General features: G+C 42.7%; 2 protein-coding genes and 1 non-coding gene across 7 annotated transcripts in view; all 3 read left to right on the forward strand.

The window, feature by feature from the left end:
• Window positions 1–28: 28 nt before the first annotated feature.
• Window positions 29–1297, forward strand: FMC1 (formation of mitochondrial complex V assembly factor 1). Its single transcript, XM_075153463.1, has 2 exons — window positions 29–874; window positions 1043–1297. The coding sequence occupies exons 1-2, from the start codon at window positions 737–739 to the stop codon at window positions 1235–1237; spliced, it is 333 nt and encodes a 110-aa protein (XP_075009564.1). The 5' UTR covers window positions 29–736; the 3' UTR covers window positions 1238–1297.
• Window positions 83–155, forward strand: TRNAR-CCU (transfer RNA arginine (anticodon CCU)). The gene has a single exon. It is a non-coding gene; the product is annotated as a tRNA-Arg (tRNA).
• A 2777-nt stretch (window positions 1298–4074) lies between the features above and the next one.
• The window catches only part of LUC7L2 (LUC7 like 2, pre-mRNA splicing factor), a 35513-nt gene continuing 20980 nt past the window's right edge, over window positions 4075–18607 (forward strand). Inside the window, exons 1-3 of one of the 5 annotated variants that reach the window (XM_075153437.1) lie at window positions 4353–4459; window positions 12722–12792; window positions 14505–14599. Coding sequence is in view for 2 of the 5 variants with exons in the window: in XM_075153408.1 (XP_075009509.1) it covers window positions 5514–5551; window positions 12722–12792; window positions 14505–14599 (204 nt within the window). In the remaining 3 variants the exon portion in view is untranslated. Of the gene's footprint in view, window positions 4460–5426; window positions 5552–12721; window positions 12793–13966; window positions 14074–14504; window positions 14600–18607 lie in introns of those variants that run through there. The other 4 variants (XR_012674141.1, XM_075153408.1, XM_075153428.1 and 1 more) reach the window with 4 other exon arrangements.

An 18607-nucleotide genomic window follows, 5' to 3' on the forward strand; every position in this document is an offset into this window, starting at 1 on the left:
AGCGGCCTTCAACGCTTTCCATAAAAGGAAGAGGGCGGGGACAGGAGAGAAGTACCTACCTAGAAGAGCCTCTTCCGCGGCAGCCCCAGTGGCCTAATGGATAAGGCATTGGCCTCCTAAGCCAGGGATTGTGGGTTCGAGTCCCATCTGGGGTGGGCGTTTTTTTTCACCCTCTCTGGCTGAGGCGGGACTCTGCAACGCTCAGACCGCGCCGGCTTTCCAGGGCGGCGGGCTGCCGCGGGTCTGCGCTTCCTGGGATTTCCGAGGGTCCCCCGTGGGTTCTAACGAGCTGTAGGTAGTTTTATAGACCGGACACTTCAGGAACACGCGTAGGCTGCTCGGGGAAGAAGGAGCCGCAGCCCAGCTCGCCTTCCCACAGCGGGATGGGCCCCTCGGGTGCCCCCCAGTGATCCCGCTCCGGTACCTTCGGCCGGCGCGAACGGCCCACGCGCGCCGCGTACAGGCCGGCGGTGGGGCGCTCCTCCCCCCACGCAACGGCCAAGCGCGAGGCGGCGGCGGGGGGCGCGCACGGGCCTCGCCTCGACGTCCGATGCTTGACCTCCGCTGATTGCGGGGGGGGGTGGGGGTGTAGGAGAAGGCGATCGTTTGACTCGGCGCTCGAGAGCCCGCGTGGGCGGAGCCGCGCCTGGAGGAGGTGTGCGCAGCCCCCCCGGCCGAAGGCGGGAGGGTGGAAGCCCGCGCGCGCCGCCCGCTTCCGTACTGGCGGCGGGGGAAGATGGCGGCGCTGGGCTCTCCGCTGCGGACCTTGCGCGGGCTCCTGCGCGAGCTTCGCTACGCCAGCGGCCGGGCGGGCCGCCCCTATCGCGACACGCCCGCCTACCAGCACATCGTCGCGGCCTTCCGCGCCCATCGGGTACGCGCGGGCTTCCCCCCACCGTCCCTCCCTCCCTCCTGCTTCCTCCCCCCTGGCGAGGCGAGGCGGGGCGGGGGCGCCCCTGCCCGAGGCCGGGCAGCTCAGCGCGGCAGCCCGCGGCCTCGGGGGGAGGTGAAGTCTCCGGGGCTTGTTCCCTCCTCTCGGCAGGTCACCAGCGAGAAGCTGTGCCGGGCCCAGCAGGAGCTGCACTTCCAGGCTGCCACCTACCTCTGCCTGCTCCGCAGCGTCCGGGAGCACGCGGCCCTGCACCAGGAGTACCACGGCAAAGGGGAGCGCTCGCCTGAGGAGGTGGCCGGCCTGGTGGGCTTCAGGTTGCCTCAGCAGCCGGGAGGGAAGGGTTAAGATGGTTGTGTTATGTTTCCTATTTATTCCCGAATAAATATCCTAGACTATGGAAACGGCCGGGGGGTTTCTAGTTCGTGTTTTTCTGTCGATTTTTGGTGGCAGGTGTGGTGTGAAAGAGCCATGACTGGGAATCTCTCAGTTCATCAAGCATACCCGACACACCCCTTCAATCTGAACGTGTATGACAGGCAACCTCCGCGGAACCAGAGGAAGGTTGGTTGCAGAGGAAAAAACATGACAGCCTTCACTGCTAAACTGCTTTGTCTAAGGAGTTGCAAGGGTTGTTGGTTCCCCCCTCAAAATCTGTAGGTAAAAGAATTCGTCTGTTCATGAACAGCCATGTTCTGTGGGTGGGGAATTTTCTACTCTCTCAAGAGTGAAGGCCCTTTCTTTGGAATGTTAGTGGATCCTGGCGAGCCCTGCAGTAGTACAAACCTCTTTCATCTTGAAGATTTTTTTTTCCATGGTGGTGAGCCTAGTGATAACAATTCAGAGAGACAATTACTACTTAATGAATTACATGTTTCTCAGTGTCTCTGAGCGGTCGACTGTGCGACTGTAGGCTTCCTATGCTGTTCTTACTGTGAATCTCAGAAAAACTAAAGTGAACCAATTACTGCTGGTTACACTAGATACACAAATCAGGCTGCCATTTTCTTGCTTGTCTTGCAATCTGGAACAGCAAGTTTCTTTTTATAAGAAAAGAAATACTGGCTTGAATTGTTGCTGCCCTCAGAAGAGGGTTGAATTATATGCAAGATGGGTAAGAAATCTGTAAAAAGGATGACTTATAATGGCTAAAAATGTGAGACTTGTTTACATGGGGGAGGAGCTATAAGCAAGGATAACAAAAGAGTACTTGGGGTTTTTTTTTTTATTACCAGGGAAAACAAAGTATTCTATCAGAAAAGCATTGCAAATAGAATTACTTCATCTAAATCTATACATTCTCCTCCCCCTGTATTTAAAACTCAGGGATAGTTTAATCCCCAAACTATAGTGGATAGGCACAATAGATCCTTAAAACTGGAGAGATTTGGGCTACTTAGGTCAGGTAAGCAGATGTGAACTACAAGTTTTAAGGTTCTGTAGACCAAAAATCCAGTTTGCAATGCTGGCAATGTTAAACAGTGGTGGGGTTTTTTTGGAAAAGTGTTGATATCACAGGTCACAAAGTGACCCCAACCAAACTATTTGCAGCTCAGTAGATTAAAGTTATGGGAAGTCACCATACCCTGAGAATGGCTGTGACGGATTTGTTGTTCTGAGTTATTTGATGCAGCTGCTGCATTCTGCAATTTACTTTCCAGATGGACTAAAGGTTCACTCCATCCAAAGCCTGTAGTATATTGCTCCAGAAGAAAAATAAATGGCTCACTGAAACCAGTTCTGGAAGAAAAGCTGAAATTTGGCCAGAAATAGATGCTCTTTAAAGAGTACCTAGAGCTAGAGGTTGTACGGTGTGGGTACAAAAAATAGCTAAAGTTTCTCAATTTCCCCTAAACATACTAAGGTACTAAATAGAGAAAATTTTAACCTGCATATGTATCTCTTCCAGTTACTTCCCCTTCAATCCAAAGTAATGTAATGACTAACAAAAGTAAACTTATACATTAAAGAAAAAACAAAGCCGGGACATGTTCTGAATAGCTGAGGACCACCGGGTAGGGAATCTTTTCTTAAACGTGTTACAGAAGACTCCTGTCTGAGCATTGCTTCTTCACTGCAAGTCCTTCTGAAATCCAGATAATTGGGGGTGGGTTTTTTAATGGCTTTTTATGTTGCCTTTTCTCATTCGTATTAAGCTAACCTTAAAAGTTGAACGCGACCCTGGTTGTGGATAATTAGAATTGATCCTTGTGACAGTCATTGACGGCTTTTGGGCACTAGATGGCAACACGATGGTTAAGAAAGGGATAGTCACAAAATGCGGGCGTTAGGATAGATAGAAATTGTGAAAATACTCTTTTTGAGACTGGATCTCGGTGCTCTGTAAGTTGAATTAGCCGCAACACGTAACAGCAACTTCAGCTTTAAGGGAGGTTTTCTAAAAAGCGGGTATTACAGTAGCTTTTCTCACCAGTGCAACCGTAACTGCACTTGACGGAAGAATGGAGCCATTAAAATGGTGCTGAATGTCAGTCAAATAAAGGGAATTGTCTTTAAGAAGCGTATTCCGTCAGCGCTGGCTCAGACCTATGTCCCCACTCAGGCCCGCTCCTACCGAGCCCAGATGCGTACGCGCACCCACGTGTTTCACCACTTGCGCCCGTCACTCGGTGAGTGCCCCAGCGAAGCAGAGACGCGCCTGTCCCGGGGACGAGTAAGCGGGACCCGGCTGCTGGGCTGTAAGAGACGTCCGTTACGTAGCCCAGGTTTCCCTCCTGCTCTGCGTTAATTTCAGCTCAGCCACGTGCTTTGGCTCGTTACAATCAACCGTCACGAAACCGTTCCGGTTGGGTTTCCCCTCAGCGAGGCAAGCCCCCCGGGCTGGGCACTGCCCGACTGCTGCTTCCCGGGAGCGGCCGGGGCCCCCACAGCCGCCTCCCGGAGCGCCCGGCCCGGCGCCCTGGTCTCGCTCCCGGCGAGGGCGGGCGCTGCGGGCCAGGCCGCCTCGGCTCCGCCGCCGCTGAGCCGGAGACCAGGACGTCACAGCGGCTACGCGGGGCCGCCCAGCCAATCAGCGCGCCCCAGGGGCCCAGCCCGGCGAAAGCCTCGACAGCCCAATCAGGGACCTCGCCGCGCGGTGCGTCACCGGCCGAACACCGCACGCCGCGGCCAATCGGCGGGCGCCAAGGCCCGTCCGCGCTGACGTCGGGGAGCGGACGAGGGGGCCCAGGGCGCGTGCGCGCGGGTTTCCGTTACCGCTGGCGCGCGCGCGTGGCAGGCGTGAGAGGAAGCGGGAGGAGCGGTAGGGGGGAGGGGAGCGGCGGTGGCGGCACCGAGACCGGCGCGAGGCAGGTTTCCCGCTCCGCCTTCCACCGGGAGCGCGAGACAGAGGCAGCGCCCGCTTCCCCCCCGCGGCGTCGGGGGAGCGGCTCCGCCCGGGCCCGCCAGTGACGCGAGGGGGAGGGCTGAGCGCCGCGCCGGGCCTCGGGCCTTGTAGGCCGCTGTCGGCGTGACTCGGCCGGGCCGGGCCGGCCCCCCGCGCGCTCAAGATGTCGGCGCAGGCCCAGATGCGCGCCATGCTGGACCAGCTCATGGGCACGTCCCGGGACGGTAAGTGCCCCCCGGCCGGGGCGGGGGAGGGGAGGAGGGGGCGGAGCCGCCGAAGCCCCTGAGGTCACGGCGGTACCGGGCAGGCCGGCCGGCCGGCCGTTCACCGTGATTGGCAGGCCCGGGGCCCGCTCCCTGCCCCCCCCTCTCCGCGGGGCGGGGCTTGCCGAGGCCGTAGGTCAGCGGCGGGGTAGGGGCCTTCGGCGCTGCCGCCCCCGGGGCTCGGGGGAGCCGGGCGCCGCCTCCCCCCGCGGAGCTGCCAGCGCCAGCCGCGGTCCGGGCGGCGGGAGGCCGTGTTGCCGTTTCAGCTGCTGTTTAAGATCTGCTCCCCGCGGTGCCCGGGGCTCGCAGCGGAACCGCGTTGCTCACGGCGCGCCCGCGGAGCTTTCCCGCGCGGCTCGCCTTTGAGGGAGGCGGCAGTTTGCTAGATTCAGATCATGGGGGGGAGCAAACCAAAAAATCCCCCAAACCAACAGCCGCTTCAGTACAACGGGGAGGAGGGGTTTGTGTTATTATAGTTTTGTCTAAAGTCTGACCCAAACCATCATTTCAGTCAGCAGGTGGGTATGGCCGTTGCTTTCTGAAAGAGAGAGTGTAGTTAAGCCAAGCGGACGAACTCTTTTAAACAAACAAGCCCCAGACAGCTAACTAAAAGCTTAACATCTAGAGGCAGTAATCCCAAGAGGGAGATACTAGATGTACAGTCAGGTTTCAGATCGCTCTGCGGTCACATAGTGAACTGAAGATTATCACTGTGTAAAGCTGAGCAGAATTTTTGTCGGGGTGCATGGCGATCAACGTGAAAGTTTGAACTGGCAGTCACCCATAAATCCAGATAGTTTGAGGGCTGTTAGGAAAAAGAAGTTCCTGTTATGCTGCGTAGTATTTTATATATAAACAAGAGAATACTGCACCCGAGGGTAGGCAGCAATTAGATTATTTAAATGTTCTGCGTGTTGCACTCCCTCTTGCAGATGTGTTACATGTTTGTTGAAGCTTCGTGCTGAATTAATGGTTACCTGTTTTCCCATGCACCGAGTAGGATGTGTGAACTGGGATGTACCTTGTGTGTGCCGGTCATCTGTTGGTACTGGGGTAATGTGATCTGACAGCTTTTTTTAGTATAATCTAGAATTTTAAGTAAATATAACTAGTTTTCACATACTCAGTATGTCACGAATGCTTTCTGCTAAGTGCTTATAATTGTTTTAAACAGGGGTGTGATAATCTCATTGGAAAATTACTGTTCTGCAGAGATTGCCTTCCAGAGCAAGGCTGGTTAGTGAGTAATCATCAAGCAGGAGCTGATTTAGGGTGTTTTTGTCTTGCCTCAGAAGATTTTTGAATACTTCCTGTTGTGGCTGCGCGTGTCTAAGTGCTTGGCAAAGTAACATTGTGCTCATGAAACTCAAGTCTTCCCAGTGTTGGCACCTAGTTCGCTGTCTCAGAGCTACCTAAGACTACACAGAAGGTTTAAGGGCGGGGAGGGGGTCTGTTTCAATTTATGAATGTATTTTCTATTGGGTCGTGGTGGAAGAGTGTGATTTACCTGTGACAGCTGCTTAAAAATACTTAGTGACTAAGATCTAAACCAGGAAAAGCAATTTCAGACTAGATTTCCTTTAGCTTTGTGAGAAAGCAGTTATTCTATTGATAGTTGCATTCCCCCCTCCCACCCACCCTGTAATTCCCAAACTGAATGTGCTGAACTGTTTAGAAACTAACTGGCTAGAGAGGAAGCATTTAAACAAAATTAGCAGGATGGGGAAGTACAAGGAGAAAAGACTGTTTGCAAAACTGGCTTCCATTATTGGATTAAGTGAGGAATTGAGGATCACAGTGTAACACCATTCTAGTTACAAAAAAAAATAAAATCCAGTGGAGTATTATTAAAACCAAAGTGTGCACAGGGATTGAAAATCATCCTTTTCTGCAGAGCTGGTACTTACTAAATTCAAGGCCAGGCTCAAGGTCATTAAAATATTGCTAACCTTGAGAGTTGTGGGGTTTGGGGTCATTTGGTTTTTTATGTTCCTATCACCTTTGACAAATACTCCATTTCTAGTAATATGCAAATCGCAGCTTTTCATTAGAATGTGGCAATTTTTTCATTTCTTGGAAGATCGTAGTTCTCATTTCACCACTTGTCCCCATTGCCTTTGATTTTGCTCTGCCTGGCAACGCAATAGAGTTTAAAATGTTTCTAAAAAAATAATCTTTCTTGGGTGATGTTTATGTTTTATGTTACTCAGAATTACCAAAGTGTTTTTTAATTTCCTGATTAACAGAATTTTATACTTCACACAGTTTGGGGTTTTTTGTTTTGGGTGGCTTGTGGCGTTTTTTGGTTTGTTGTTGTTTGGTTTTTTTTTTTTTTGAGGAGCCTAGAATGTGCAAGTTTAAAATTCTTACCTATATTAGAAAAGGCAGATCAAACATTTGATCCCTTCAGAGGGAATAGAACAAACTCGGAGTTAAGTTCAAAGCCAATGGCGGTGCCTGAATATGTAGTCTATATTACTTTTTCAGAACTTATTGTATCGTTTGTAGAGAACAGGAACATGCTCTGAAAATGGTTTTGAAAATTCCACAATGAGATGCTCAAACATGGTTTTAGGAGATGAGCTGTAGGCTGTAATTTGTGGAAGTTTGTGCACGCTCATTATAACTGGTGTCCCTGGGGCCAGAATGGAGAAGCTCGGAGGATGTAGTTATTAAATGTTTTTATGGATTTGCTGTTAAGCTCTGAGAACACCTAGAAAGTACAGTTCTGTATTGGCCAAATTGATTCAGAAAATACTCACTGAGCTGTAAGAGTATTTATGAAAAAAAAACTGTGTTAGTAAGAAGCCTTCTCATTTCAAACGGAGCTGCCCAACGTGTGGCTGTCTCGAACTAGGTATGTGGCTCCGGGCCTGCCCCTTGCTGTATCCTTTCCCAGCGGGCCCTATGCTTGCGGGCAGGGAGAACAGACAGCTTTGTGACTTGCTTTGGCAACCTGCTTCCTCCCTTGTCTGAATTTTGGCAGTGGGATAGATGCACTTGTAGTCACACGACATCGCTCAACGTGTGGTGAACGGCTGCCTGGTACCTGCCAGGATGTGATGTTCAGGCAGCCTCTTGCCAGCTGCCCGGCCCAGTGCCCTGCTGCTCCGTGCTTGCCTTTGCTCATGTGACAGACACCTGACAGAGAAGTGAAACAGAAGGGACTTGGCAGATGCTCTTCAGGAGTTTCCAGTGAGTTGCAGTTCTTAGAATTCGTCTGGGATATCTAAAAAACAGTTGTGTTGTTAATGTCAGTACAGTGAAATCATTCTGTAAATGGCAGGTATGGTTCTGTTACGCACCTGGAAAAGCACATTATTTAGAAAAAGTGGGTTTTTTTAAATACCTTAAATATACCTAACTTGGACGCTTCTGTGGTAAGAAGTGGAAAACTGGATCGGATGTGGACCATGCCAAAATTTAAAAAAAAAAAAAGGCTTAGATTTTGATGTTAGTGAAAACCTGGACTAATTTAATATAGTCATGACTGCTGGTTGAAAAAAATCTTCTCTGAAGTATGTCATTCCAAGTACTGATAACCTAAATTGAGAGGCTTAAATATAAACTACCAAATACATAGTGTGGGTTTCCGAAATATTGAGCAATAAGGAGCGCTGAAGACCAGGTGTTAATCTTGTGTACTTACATATGCATGTTTTCTTCATATTGGTTTTTTTACTGTTAGTGGTTACTAAAGAGCTTTTTATTACATATGTCAATAGTTAAAAGGTTAGTTCAAGTTGAATTTATTGTTGATGACCAGAGCTGTGGGAACTTGTCACTCAGAAGTATTAGGAATAAGCTGATAGAAAAGTGTGATTTTTATTTTTTTGAATACTATTTTTCAACTGTAAAATTGATTAAACGTTTTTTTAATAGTATGCTTAGGTAAACCCTGTTTTTGCCATCCCTGTTCTCTAGAAAACAGCAATGATCCTTACAAATAGGATCATAACTGTTTTAAATAAATCAAGTCATTTACAAATAGAGTGAAATGTTTACTATTTGTGTTAGTACCCCAGGAATTTTTTTTTTTCTTCTTCCCCCAGAATATAGCTGAAATGAGCAAGATTGCCAAGTTTTCTTTAAAAGGCCTGATCGTAAAGATCCTGTTTTATCTTAAATCAGCTTATCTTGCTCAACTGGTTCATTTTCTGGCAGGTCAGTTACCTGCTCTGCCTTGCCGCATGAGTGCTAGAGTCAGTGTGAGGAATTGGTTAGAACCGGACGGTGGAGCAGGATCATTACTTCTGACAGTTGTGCAGACACAGAGCACATCCGAATGGCCCTGGAACAACACAACATCTTGAAACTGCTAAGACTTGACTGTTGCAAAGAAATGTCGTGGTGGTTTTGTTTTTTTTTTTAATAATTGCCACTACATCAAAATTAGGTTATAGTCTAGAAATATGAAAAACTAGCAAAGTTAATTAGATTCTTCTTAAGAAACAGGTAAAATTGTGCGTGCTTCTGAGACTTACACGTGTTCATGAAAACATTCTTCCAAGCATCCTAAAAAATATTACGCTGTGTGACTAGCAGGAAAGTGCTTGGAGCCTTTAAATATACAGAACCCTTATATATGAAGTACATATCAGCACCTCTTTTGCTTCACCTGCTGGCTTTTTGAGCTGAACTGCTGTGTTTGGAGTCTTTAGCTCCGTTCTCTAGCTGTTACTAGCAAAGCACTTTTCTTGTTCTAGATCATCTTCTTCTGACATTGAAATGTAAAATATCCTTTTTGCATCTGTTCACATCTTAATCAGTTTTTCTGTTTTACACTAGCCACTTTAGTTATCCTCAGTAGTGGTTACTAATGTGTGACTTTTCTGTCCTCCTTGTTTGGGAGGAGTCCCCTGTGTTTATCTTAAAGTCATCTTGTGTTTGGTGACACCCTTAATATGGTAACAGAGGTGCAATGTAGAACTTGTAACCCATTTTTTAATTTCTTTGTTTCCATATGGGATTATTGAAGAGTTCTCTGTGTACTTAAGGATGGGTGGTGGGTTGAGGTTGGTGTTTTCAGGGTATATAGATTTTGTTTTCCACTTTGCTTTACACTTGTAGGTGGAAGGCAGTATGTGCTTTTAAAGTCAGTTTTCAATGCATTGTTGTCCATTACTGAAGGACTGCTAGCCATTTGGGTAGCTTCAGGCTGAGAGCCAGGTTAGGGACCCAAGAGCCTTCTCTGAGAGCTCTTCTTTCAAATACGGATCAGCAGCAAAGTAAAGGTAGAAAAAAAAGCATCTTGGATACACAAATTCCTGCAAAACCTACCCGAAATGTTGAATTGATACCAGCTCAGAAATCTGAAAGCAGTAGCAACACATAAACTTAATTAAAAGATTCTTTATTTGTCAATCAGGAGTGATCAGAAGGCTTTAAGAGCAACAATCATGTTTAGTGAATTGTGTGTATTTGCTGGCTTTGTTATAAAGTTCTGGTACTTTAGCCCTTAAAAATAAGGGGAACAATGAAGGATTTGAGGAATTTTTCTACTCTGGATTTGGGACACTGTATGAAATGGCATTTATGAAGAAGCAAATGGGCATATTCATACCTCGTAGAAAATCATTGCTGTATTTGTTCCACTTGTAATACATTAGTTAAAAAATGGTTTCATTATATTCTGCATTCTCAAGTATTAATTCAGTCATAGTGTAAGCCAGAAGCAATCCTGCTTAGAAAAGGTGTTATGGTAAAGATGCGTCCAGTGTTAGTGACAAGAATATCAGAATTAGCTGCCCATTCAGTGTGTAGCAGGATCAGGATCTTCTGTGACTGCATAAGCCTCAGTTAATGATATTGAATACTTGTTATACAGGGCTTGCTTTGCTGATGAAATTTGATACGCAGTCTTTAACCTGATATTCCACCCAATTAGTAGCTCTGCGTGAGTAAAGCATTCAGAGTCCCTTGCCAACACCTTGGGACTCATGCTTCAAAAATTTGAGTGGAAATCTAACCGGTTTTGGTTGATGTAGCTTAATGCAGGAAGTCAATGGCATGAAAATGAAAATGCACATTGTTGTCTTTGCATGGATTGCACCATTAGTTTGCGATTGGAGGTTACATTTGGATTATAAAGGGTAATTCTCATCAATGCACTGGGATTGTTGTTAGTAGTATATTAGTAAGAGATGCTGGATCAAATAAATCATTGTTATAAGCATGTTATAATGCTAAGCATTGATACATAAGTGTTCATTCTGCTGGTTTGTGATTGAAGTGTTCTGAACAGGAATGACATTGTGGAGGCTTGTTAATAGGTTAGACTGGGGAGTTCAAAGTGAATTGTATAGTACAAGTGCACATTGTGATCTTAACCTCTGGATGTTCCTTAATCAGCAGTATGCATTGGTCTTGAATATTGATGTTATTTTTGTAGTTAGCATGTTTAGTACAAACTAGAAAACTTCCTTTAGAAAGTTTACATTACTGCTGTGATCTCTTTAATATTTGTGTCTCTAGTGTGCAGTTTCCTTATGCTTGTAAAGGATATGAGATGTGCAAGTGTAGAAGTTTCCATGATATTTGGCTTTTTTTCTTGAATGGTTTCAATTCTGTTTCAAAGTTCTCCATTCATCTGGAAAGTAATCTTATAGAAATGTGGTTTGGGCCAGGTACTTTAAGTAAAACTAAAGCTGCCGCTTCTTGAGGAAAATTGAATTTATTTTTTCTGTATCTCCATATAAATTTTATCAATCATATGATGGGGGTTTTTTAATGGAGAAAATCTAATTAGAAACACAGGGACAGCTTATAGTAATAGATGTTGCCTCCTGTCATGCCCTGGTAAATTACTTGATTTCTTTAATGAGCATGAGTCCTAAAGATCAAGTAGTTGAATACTCCGCTATTCTTCAGAGACAGGGTTAAATAAGTTGCTATTCTGAGCTAATTTAATTATTTACCTATTAAAATAGAACTTGTAATAAGGTCTGAAATAGCAGTGATAATGTCCCCTTTATAAACGCTTAAGGATACTTCTGAAATTTAGATGACTGCAACTACTTCGTACCTAGATGTATTATTTTCTTCTTACAGAATATATAAAGCCTTTTTTAAAATACTCATAAACATGGCTTAGCATTCACTTGATTGTTTGACCATACAAAGAGCATATCAACCTAAGTACAGTTTGACAAAGAGAAGTAGCATCTTAGTTATCTGATGTACCACTGAAGTCCTTCGCTTAAGAACACATCTATTCATGTTGTTTTAATTCTCAGAAGGCATCTGCAAAAGCCTCTTTTGCTATAGGTTGAATGTCAGGTGTACAATGGATCTGTAGATTTTATTCCGCTCTTCCCCCAGCAACCCATGTAGACCCCAGGTCAACACCTATTCAAGATGATTCATCGCTAGGTCAGCAGCAGAGTGCATCTTCTGTCTTTGCCAACAGGTCTGCACTATTTAGGGGTATTGGAGCTCACAAAATTTATGAGGAAACAAAAACATTTTCTTCTGAGGCTATCAGACTCTGGAATGAACTGCCAGAGGGACACAAAATTCAGTCATTGTTACGACATAGTAGATGACACCTTTTCTTTTTGATAAACCTTTCCTTCTGAAACAGCATAGATTAAAAATAAATGCAAATGTATGAAACTGCTTTTCATAGGAAGGAGAAGGTAAAATCTGAATGTTCTGTGTATGGGAGCCTTTCTGAAAGTCTCTTAAATACTAGACCAAAGGCACAGTGCAGAAAGAATAAATGTTTAAAATGTAAATGTAGATCGTGTTCTTGAGGCTGTCATTGATCAGTTTCTGCTACCTTTTTTTTTTTTTTTTTTTCCTTTTTCCGATGTTGTCTTATCTCAGTTTGGTAATTGTGATTATCATGAATTACCACTTAGATGAAAAAAGACGGTATTGCAGCTGTAGCATCAGTTCGTAGTTGTGGTAGAGGTATGAAAAAAGCTGCGTCTAGATGTTGAGGTAACGTCTGTGAAAATACTACTTGCCAACTTTACCTAAGGAACCATGAGTCTTTCAGCAATTTTCTGGTCTTGATAACTCTTTGACTCCTGATAGGTTAGTGCTATTAGGCAATCAGCTGTCTTTTTTTAAAATACTTTTCTTGATTTTGTTCATTTGTCTTTATATAGAAGAATCTTTACAGTCAACATGTATTTCTAGATGCTGTGTTAAAATTGCTGGCAGAGTCTATTATTCTATACAAACTGAACAATCTGGCCCCTTGTTTTATTTATAAAGGTTCAATGTATCTTTGCCTGCCTACATCAATCTGCAAGGGAGTGTCAGAAAGGCCCCGCATTCGCCGAGCCGTGAGTTATCAATAACTTTTCAGATGTGTTAATGAATGTGGAACAGACGCAGTTATGTGTTTAAGAAAAATATGGATCCACCTCCTAAAAAGCAAAAAAAAAAAAAAAAAAAAAAAAGACAAAAGCAAAACTCAAAACTCTTTACTGCAGTAGCAGGCATGACTATAAAGGGATTGCTCTAAATTTTTAGTAGTGTAAGTATAACTAAGCAGTAAGGTCGCCCTCTAGAAAACCTATTGTTGAACTGCTTTGAAGCTGTCTTTAGCCTGTGGATTACAAGCTTTAACTGTTGTATTCCACAGGCAAATTAAGCATGTGATGTTTTTGGAAACTTTTGTTTGCTTAATAATCTGAAACTTGGCCCATCTGAAAATGTTATGTATTAACATCCTATGCATAGAACTGATATTTTAAAATCTGATTACATAATAGTAAGAAAGGCTTGACTAATAAGATACGGGTTTTTTATTCCCCTCTGTTGTAGTTACCTCAGTAATGAATTTGGCTTCTTGAATTGTTTAATAGATTAAAAATTCTCAGTGCTTCAGGTCATGAAGCCATAAAAAACTTTAACAGCTGCAAAATGTATCTATATTCTTTAAAATACTTGCCAAAATGGAAAAGGCTGCTATCTGAACTTACTGTATGTCTTTTTTTTCCCCCAGCAGCCCTCCTTGCTTCAGTAATTCACCAGTAGGTTTTCAACGATCAGAGATTTTAACAAGTTGTTACGTTTTAAAAAATGAATAAATAGATACATCCTGAGAGAGATTAAGGTGTTTTATCATGCCTGTGTCTTAACAACAAGAGAGCTGTAGCAGTGTTCTCTCTTCTGAATCTCAAATAGTGACAATTATGTTATGACTCGAAGGAAGACATATTCCTGCCCTCATCCCTAAAATACCAGCTGGTTACTTTGTTCTGAAGACTTTAGGTCCTGCTCCCAGATGGGGTTATTTAAACTTGCAATTGGACCTCAGTGTGTGGGCAGGTTGATGCTTCTGCTGATGCAGGAACTACAACTTGCCATGATGAAGATATAATTAAGATGTTCCCAGCCCAACAAACAGCATGTAGGAAAAAAAATATGGCTTATGATATGGAGATATGCAAACATCTGTAAAATAATTTTGCATATAGGCTATGTCCATTATGTTTGACTTACTTTTTTCAGGTTTGTAAGCATTTAAAATCATTCTTCTGCCAACTCCTTATGCTACTCCCATCAGAAGTAAGAGGGTGCATTGCATCCAAGAGCAAAATCATAAAATGAGTTATCAGGTGGGATTCGGTGAAGACTCAATGTGTATCATTCTGTGTTTATGAGGCTGCTTTTATATGCTAATTGTTGCATATAAATACATCACTATTTCATATAAAATCTGAATAGAATGTTACATAGCTCATTTAACAAATGCTGTTGTAGCAAAGTGTTTTTAAGCTAATGCTGTCTTTCTGGTTTCAAGCACTTTTCACGCTGCATTTTTGAAGAGGAAGTGTGAGAGGATTTTAAAATAGCATTATAGAGCATTAAAACCTGTATTTGTGTTTTTGGTGTTATTTGGCAAAGAAGCACACAGTGTTTTTAAGTTCTAGTTTCCATAGGCCTTCACTATGTGCCAGGGCAATGTTAACGCTTTGCATGTAACCTGCAGAACATGTCTGGCTTCCCCAGATTTCTAACCTGGAATGTGTTGATTTCTATATTGCAGGTGACACGACCCGTCAGCGAATCAAATTCAGCGATGACAGAGTGTGCAAGAGCCACCTTCTCAACTGCTGCCCTCATGATGTGCTCTCTGGAACTGTATGTAGCTAAATCTTGTGTTTTATTTAGATAAGAATGGAGAAATTGAATTATATTTGTTCTTAGTAATATCTCTTTTAACTTCATGGATTTCAGCAAGTATCTATCTAGTATTCTCTGGTAGTTCAGAGGAACTTTTATAAACAACTAATTTATGGGTTATGAAGTTATTTTTTAGAAGTTTCCTGTTCTATATGCTAATTATTACTTATAAATTCATCATTGTTTGCTATAACAAAAAAATCTAAAATACATAAGGTTACTTACTTGAGTTGTGCTATAGCAAAGTGGTTTTAAGCTGCTACTGTTGCAACTAGTAGAAAAACAGGAAATGTAATTTATGCATAAACTGTGAAGCTACTTTCTTAAAACTTTATGTTGCAGTGAGAAATTATCCCACAAATATTTGTATAGGGAAAAGAGGTGATCTTTCTTCAGAAATATTTTAGTGAAAACAGTTGAAAGTTCAAATAACTGCGTTTCTAGAAGCTGAGATATATTGAACGTGATAGTGACGCTCAGTGTACAACATCCAGTTACTGTGCCATTTTCACAAATTATAAGGCAATTTGAAAATTTCCACTTACAACATATTAATAACTTCACTTTTTTGACTTGGACTTTTGAGTACTCTATAGTAGAGGTTCCTCTGCCTGAGCATAGCAAACAAGGGTCTTTGACACATGCTGGTAGCTTTGTCAACGTGCCTATGCTTTACCTTGTGGTGCCTGATGAAGGTAGCTTATTCTTTGTGAAAGGCAGGTAAGTTACGTTCATTGATTATTTAACATAATGTTCCATGGTGTTAGAAGAATTAATAGTAGAGAGATGTAGTATGATGATGTGCAGAGTCTTGTGTGCCTATCATTCTTAATGCTGCACTTTAGTAGCTTTGCTTATTCACATTGGCACATTTTCTTACCCTGTGGCAGGGGGGAAAATAAGTACTGGAAACCCTGTCTTAAGGATTATTTGAAGCATTATTGGTTCTCTGTGCTGTATCATTCCAAATGGCTAACTTGACTGGAGCCTTTAATGAAATACAGAAGGAAGTTCATTTGCAAAATTGAAAACTGAAATACGTAGACTTGATAACTGATTTACCTGTCACCTGGCCTCTAATATGCTTTCCAAGTAGCTGTGATTTTAAATTAACCATAACATTTTTGGTTGATCAAAGGGCTTCAAACATGCATAGACACACTAATTTTGTTTGTTTTACTAACTTTGGCACTGACAGATCAATAGTTACAGTCCATCCTTCTCTCTTCTTAAGAGTCCCTGCAAAAGTAGGCACAACTGTAATTGCTAAGAAGCACAGGAAGAAGAGGCAAAATAAGTAGTAGAACTGAATTAGACAACTTAGCATTTGTCTTATAAAAAAGGCACTGGAATAGAAAAGGGCCACTTGTTGAGCTTCTTCATAAGTCTTGTGACTTCCTAAATTTTTTTTTTTCCTATCCTTAAAGACACTCTTTCCTTTTTCTTTTGTATAGCAAAGTTCTGTCATATCACAAAAATCAGATGTCTTGAAGTTAATGTGGTGTGTTTGGCATACGCTGAGGATAATTCACACTGAAGATAATGCATCTTGCACATATTTCCTTACTTTCAAGTCATTCTTTTTTATAGGTGATAACCAATTGATAACGATGCTTTGTGTATCATTGCATATGTAGTTTTATTTTGAACTGTTCTGTTTATTACTGTCCAAACAAAAGGGGAGGGGGGGCAGGCAAGAAGAGTGTGTTCCTCTTCACCCATCTGTTATGTTGTCCAGTGTTTTGGTTGTGTGATGAGCAAAATAGCTCATGGTTGGGGGAAGATATGGGACATAACAGCATGCTGTAAAAACATACAAAGTCATTGGTCAGAATCCACAGGAAGATACTGTTAAAAGATTAATTTGACAGCTTTTCATTGTGGTCTAATTTCTGTAAGCAAAGATTTCTAGAATGGCTGTCTTTAGCAAGTAAGAAATGTTTATCTTTAGAACTATAGAAGTCATAGGTATTGTGCAATAATGCCTCTTATGGTGCAGACCAAGCATGTAGGTTGGGCCTGTTCACCCATTTTGTTACTCCTCACTAAAAGTTCTCATCTGTCTCATACTGGATTCTGCTGCTGCTGCTCTTGGAGTACTGAACTAAACTACTTATTCCGTGAATACCAATCTCTTTTTTTCTTCCTCATAATGCACTTAGTCATTGGATCACAAAATGTGTTCCATGATGTAATTCTGGGTCCAGAAAAACGGTGACTAGTTTAATCCTGTAGTGGGACTAGTAGAAAGGGACTCATAAGAGACAGGCTTTATCTGACCCATGTTATGTTCTGCTGTTTACCTAGTCATGGGTCTGAAGAAATGGACCTTAATAGCACAGTTTTTAAAAGGTCAAGAAGCACGTAGTGTTAATAAACAGTTTATCATTGATTTTTGAAAATGATGGTAGAATAGTGGAGTTTTCTTCAGAGTTTTGATAGGAAAATTTTGATGCATCTTTGCGTTCAAGATCTGTAGGTAACAAAGATTAAGTGACTTTTTTTAATTCAAATCCAGAGTAAGTTATATCTGGGGATATTTTATGAGGTTAAATCTCTTCATTGACTAGATTATCAGTAAGATACTGGACATGAAATGCCATTTTTTCGTGTCACAAGATAATCTGTGCAATTCCTGTGAACTGCATATTACTGTTCCCATCTGTAAAATGCAGACTTCTATGTTATTCCAATCCACCCACTCTTTCAGAAGCACTCAAGGAGGACATTCACAGATAATGCAAGACAAACGAAATGACTCACGAGTAGGCTCTGTTAATTTAGTGTGTTCTTTTCCTTAACGGCGAAATACCCAAAACTCTGCCAAGGAATTGATTTCTCTTGACGATAAAATCATGTTCCCCAGGCTGCAGTATGTATTGTAAAAGTAGTGTGTATATACTTTTCTTAGAAGATTGGAGGAGGCTTTCTCTTTGTTGTCCAGATTTCTGCATGTATTATCTCTTCTCTTGTTAGATGAAGTGTGTGCTCATTTTTAAGAATACTGTATGAAGTCTTTTGTTATTTCTAGACTTCTCCGGAACACTTGCAGTAGGTATGTTCCTCAGGCTTCTTTGATCAGATTTATCTTTTGGTTAACATTAGAAACATTTCAGGAAAAAAGCATCCATACAAATCAGTAAAGTTTTGAGTTTTACTAGGAAACTTCCATTGTCTAGATTGGCAACAATGCACAGCTTCCTACTTTTTTGAGCTTTCTTTTGCACTTCTCTGTGTCTTGCTTCCTCAGAGTAGTTTGTATGTAAAGGAACAGTAAAGGTTTCTTTAAAGGAACCCTAAATATTTGACTTAGGCGTGTAAAACCATAAGAATTAGCTGTATTTTGAAATTTAATTCTTTCTTTTGGCTGCTGTTGCCAACAGAACAGTTCATTCTGTATCAGTTACTCTCTTCCTCCACTTTTGTGTATAGACTTGTCTAGTTGTCTGTTAATGAGCTTCAATTGTTACCTACTTAAATCAGGAGATTTTGGTTACATTCCTATTTTATTTAATTTAATTTTATTTAGGGACATGTCTTTGTGCTACTAGGTTTCTGGTTTTGTAGATGTGAAAATTCTAAGTCATGCAGTCAGAGGTGTCTCAATGCCTGCAGGAGGTGATTTTGTGGCACTTTGGGGAGACACAGGGAGAGTATGGGTTTGGATTTTTTTGTGGTCTGCTTCTAAGGGCAATGGGAATTACATGGAAGGCAAAGGTAGAATAGTGAGTCCCAACAGCAAAAATGTAAACAAAGATAAAATCTTAGCATCCTCTTTCAGTTTATTAAATTATAATTCCAAATCTATTGTGCTCTGTGATTATCTTTTTATTTGAAAGGTGTTTTGAAGTTTGTGTGAGGCACATCGTAAACTAATTGGTAAGATCACAGAAATGACTTTGTATTCAAGGTTGTAGAACAGTGTCTGTTCAGAACCAGCTTTTGACAATGCCTCTCACAAAAGCT

Source organism: Calonectris borealis, chromosome 1 (assembly GCF_964195595.1).
Source record: "Calonectris borealis chromosome 1, bCalBor7.hap1.2, whole genome shotgun sequence".
Classification (NCBI taxonomy): domain Eukaryota; kingdom Metazoa; phylum Chordata; class Aves; order Procellariiformes; family Procellariidae; genus Calonectris; species Calonectris borealis.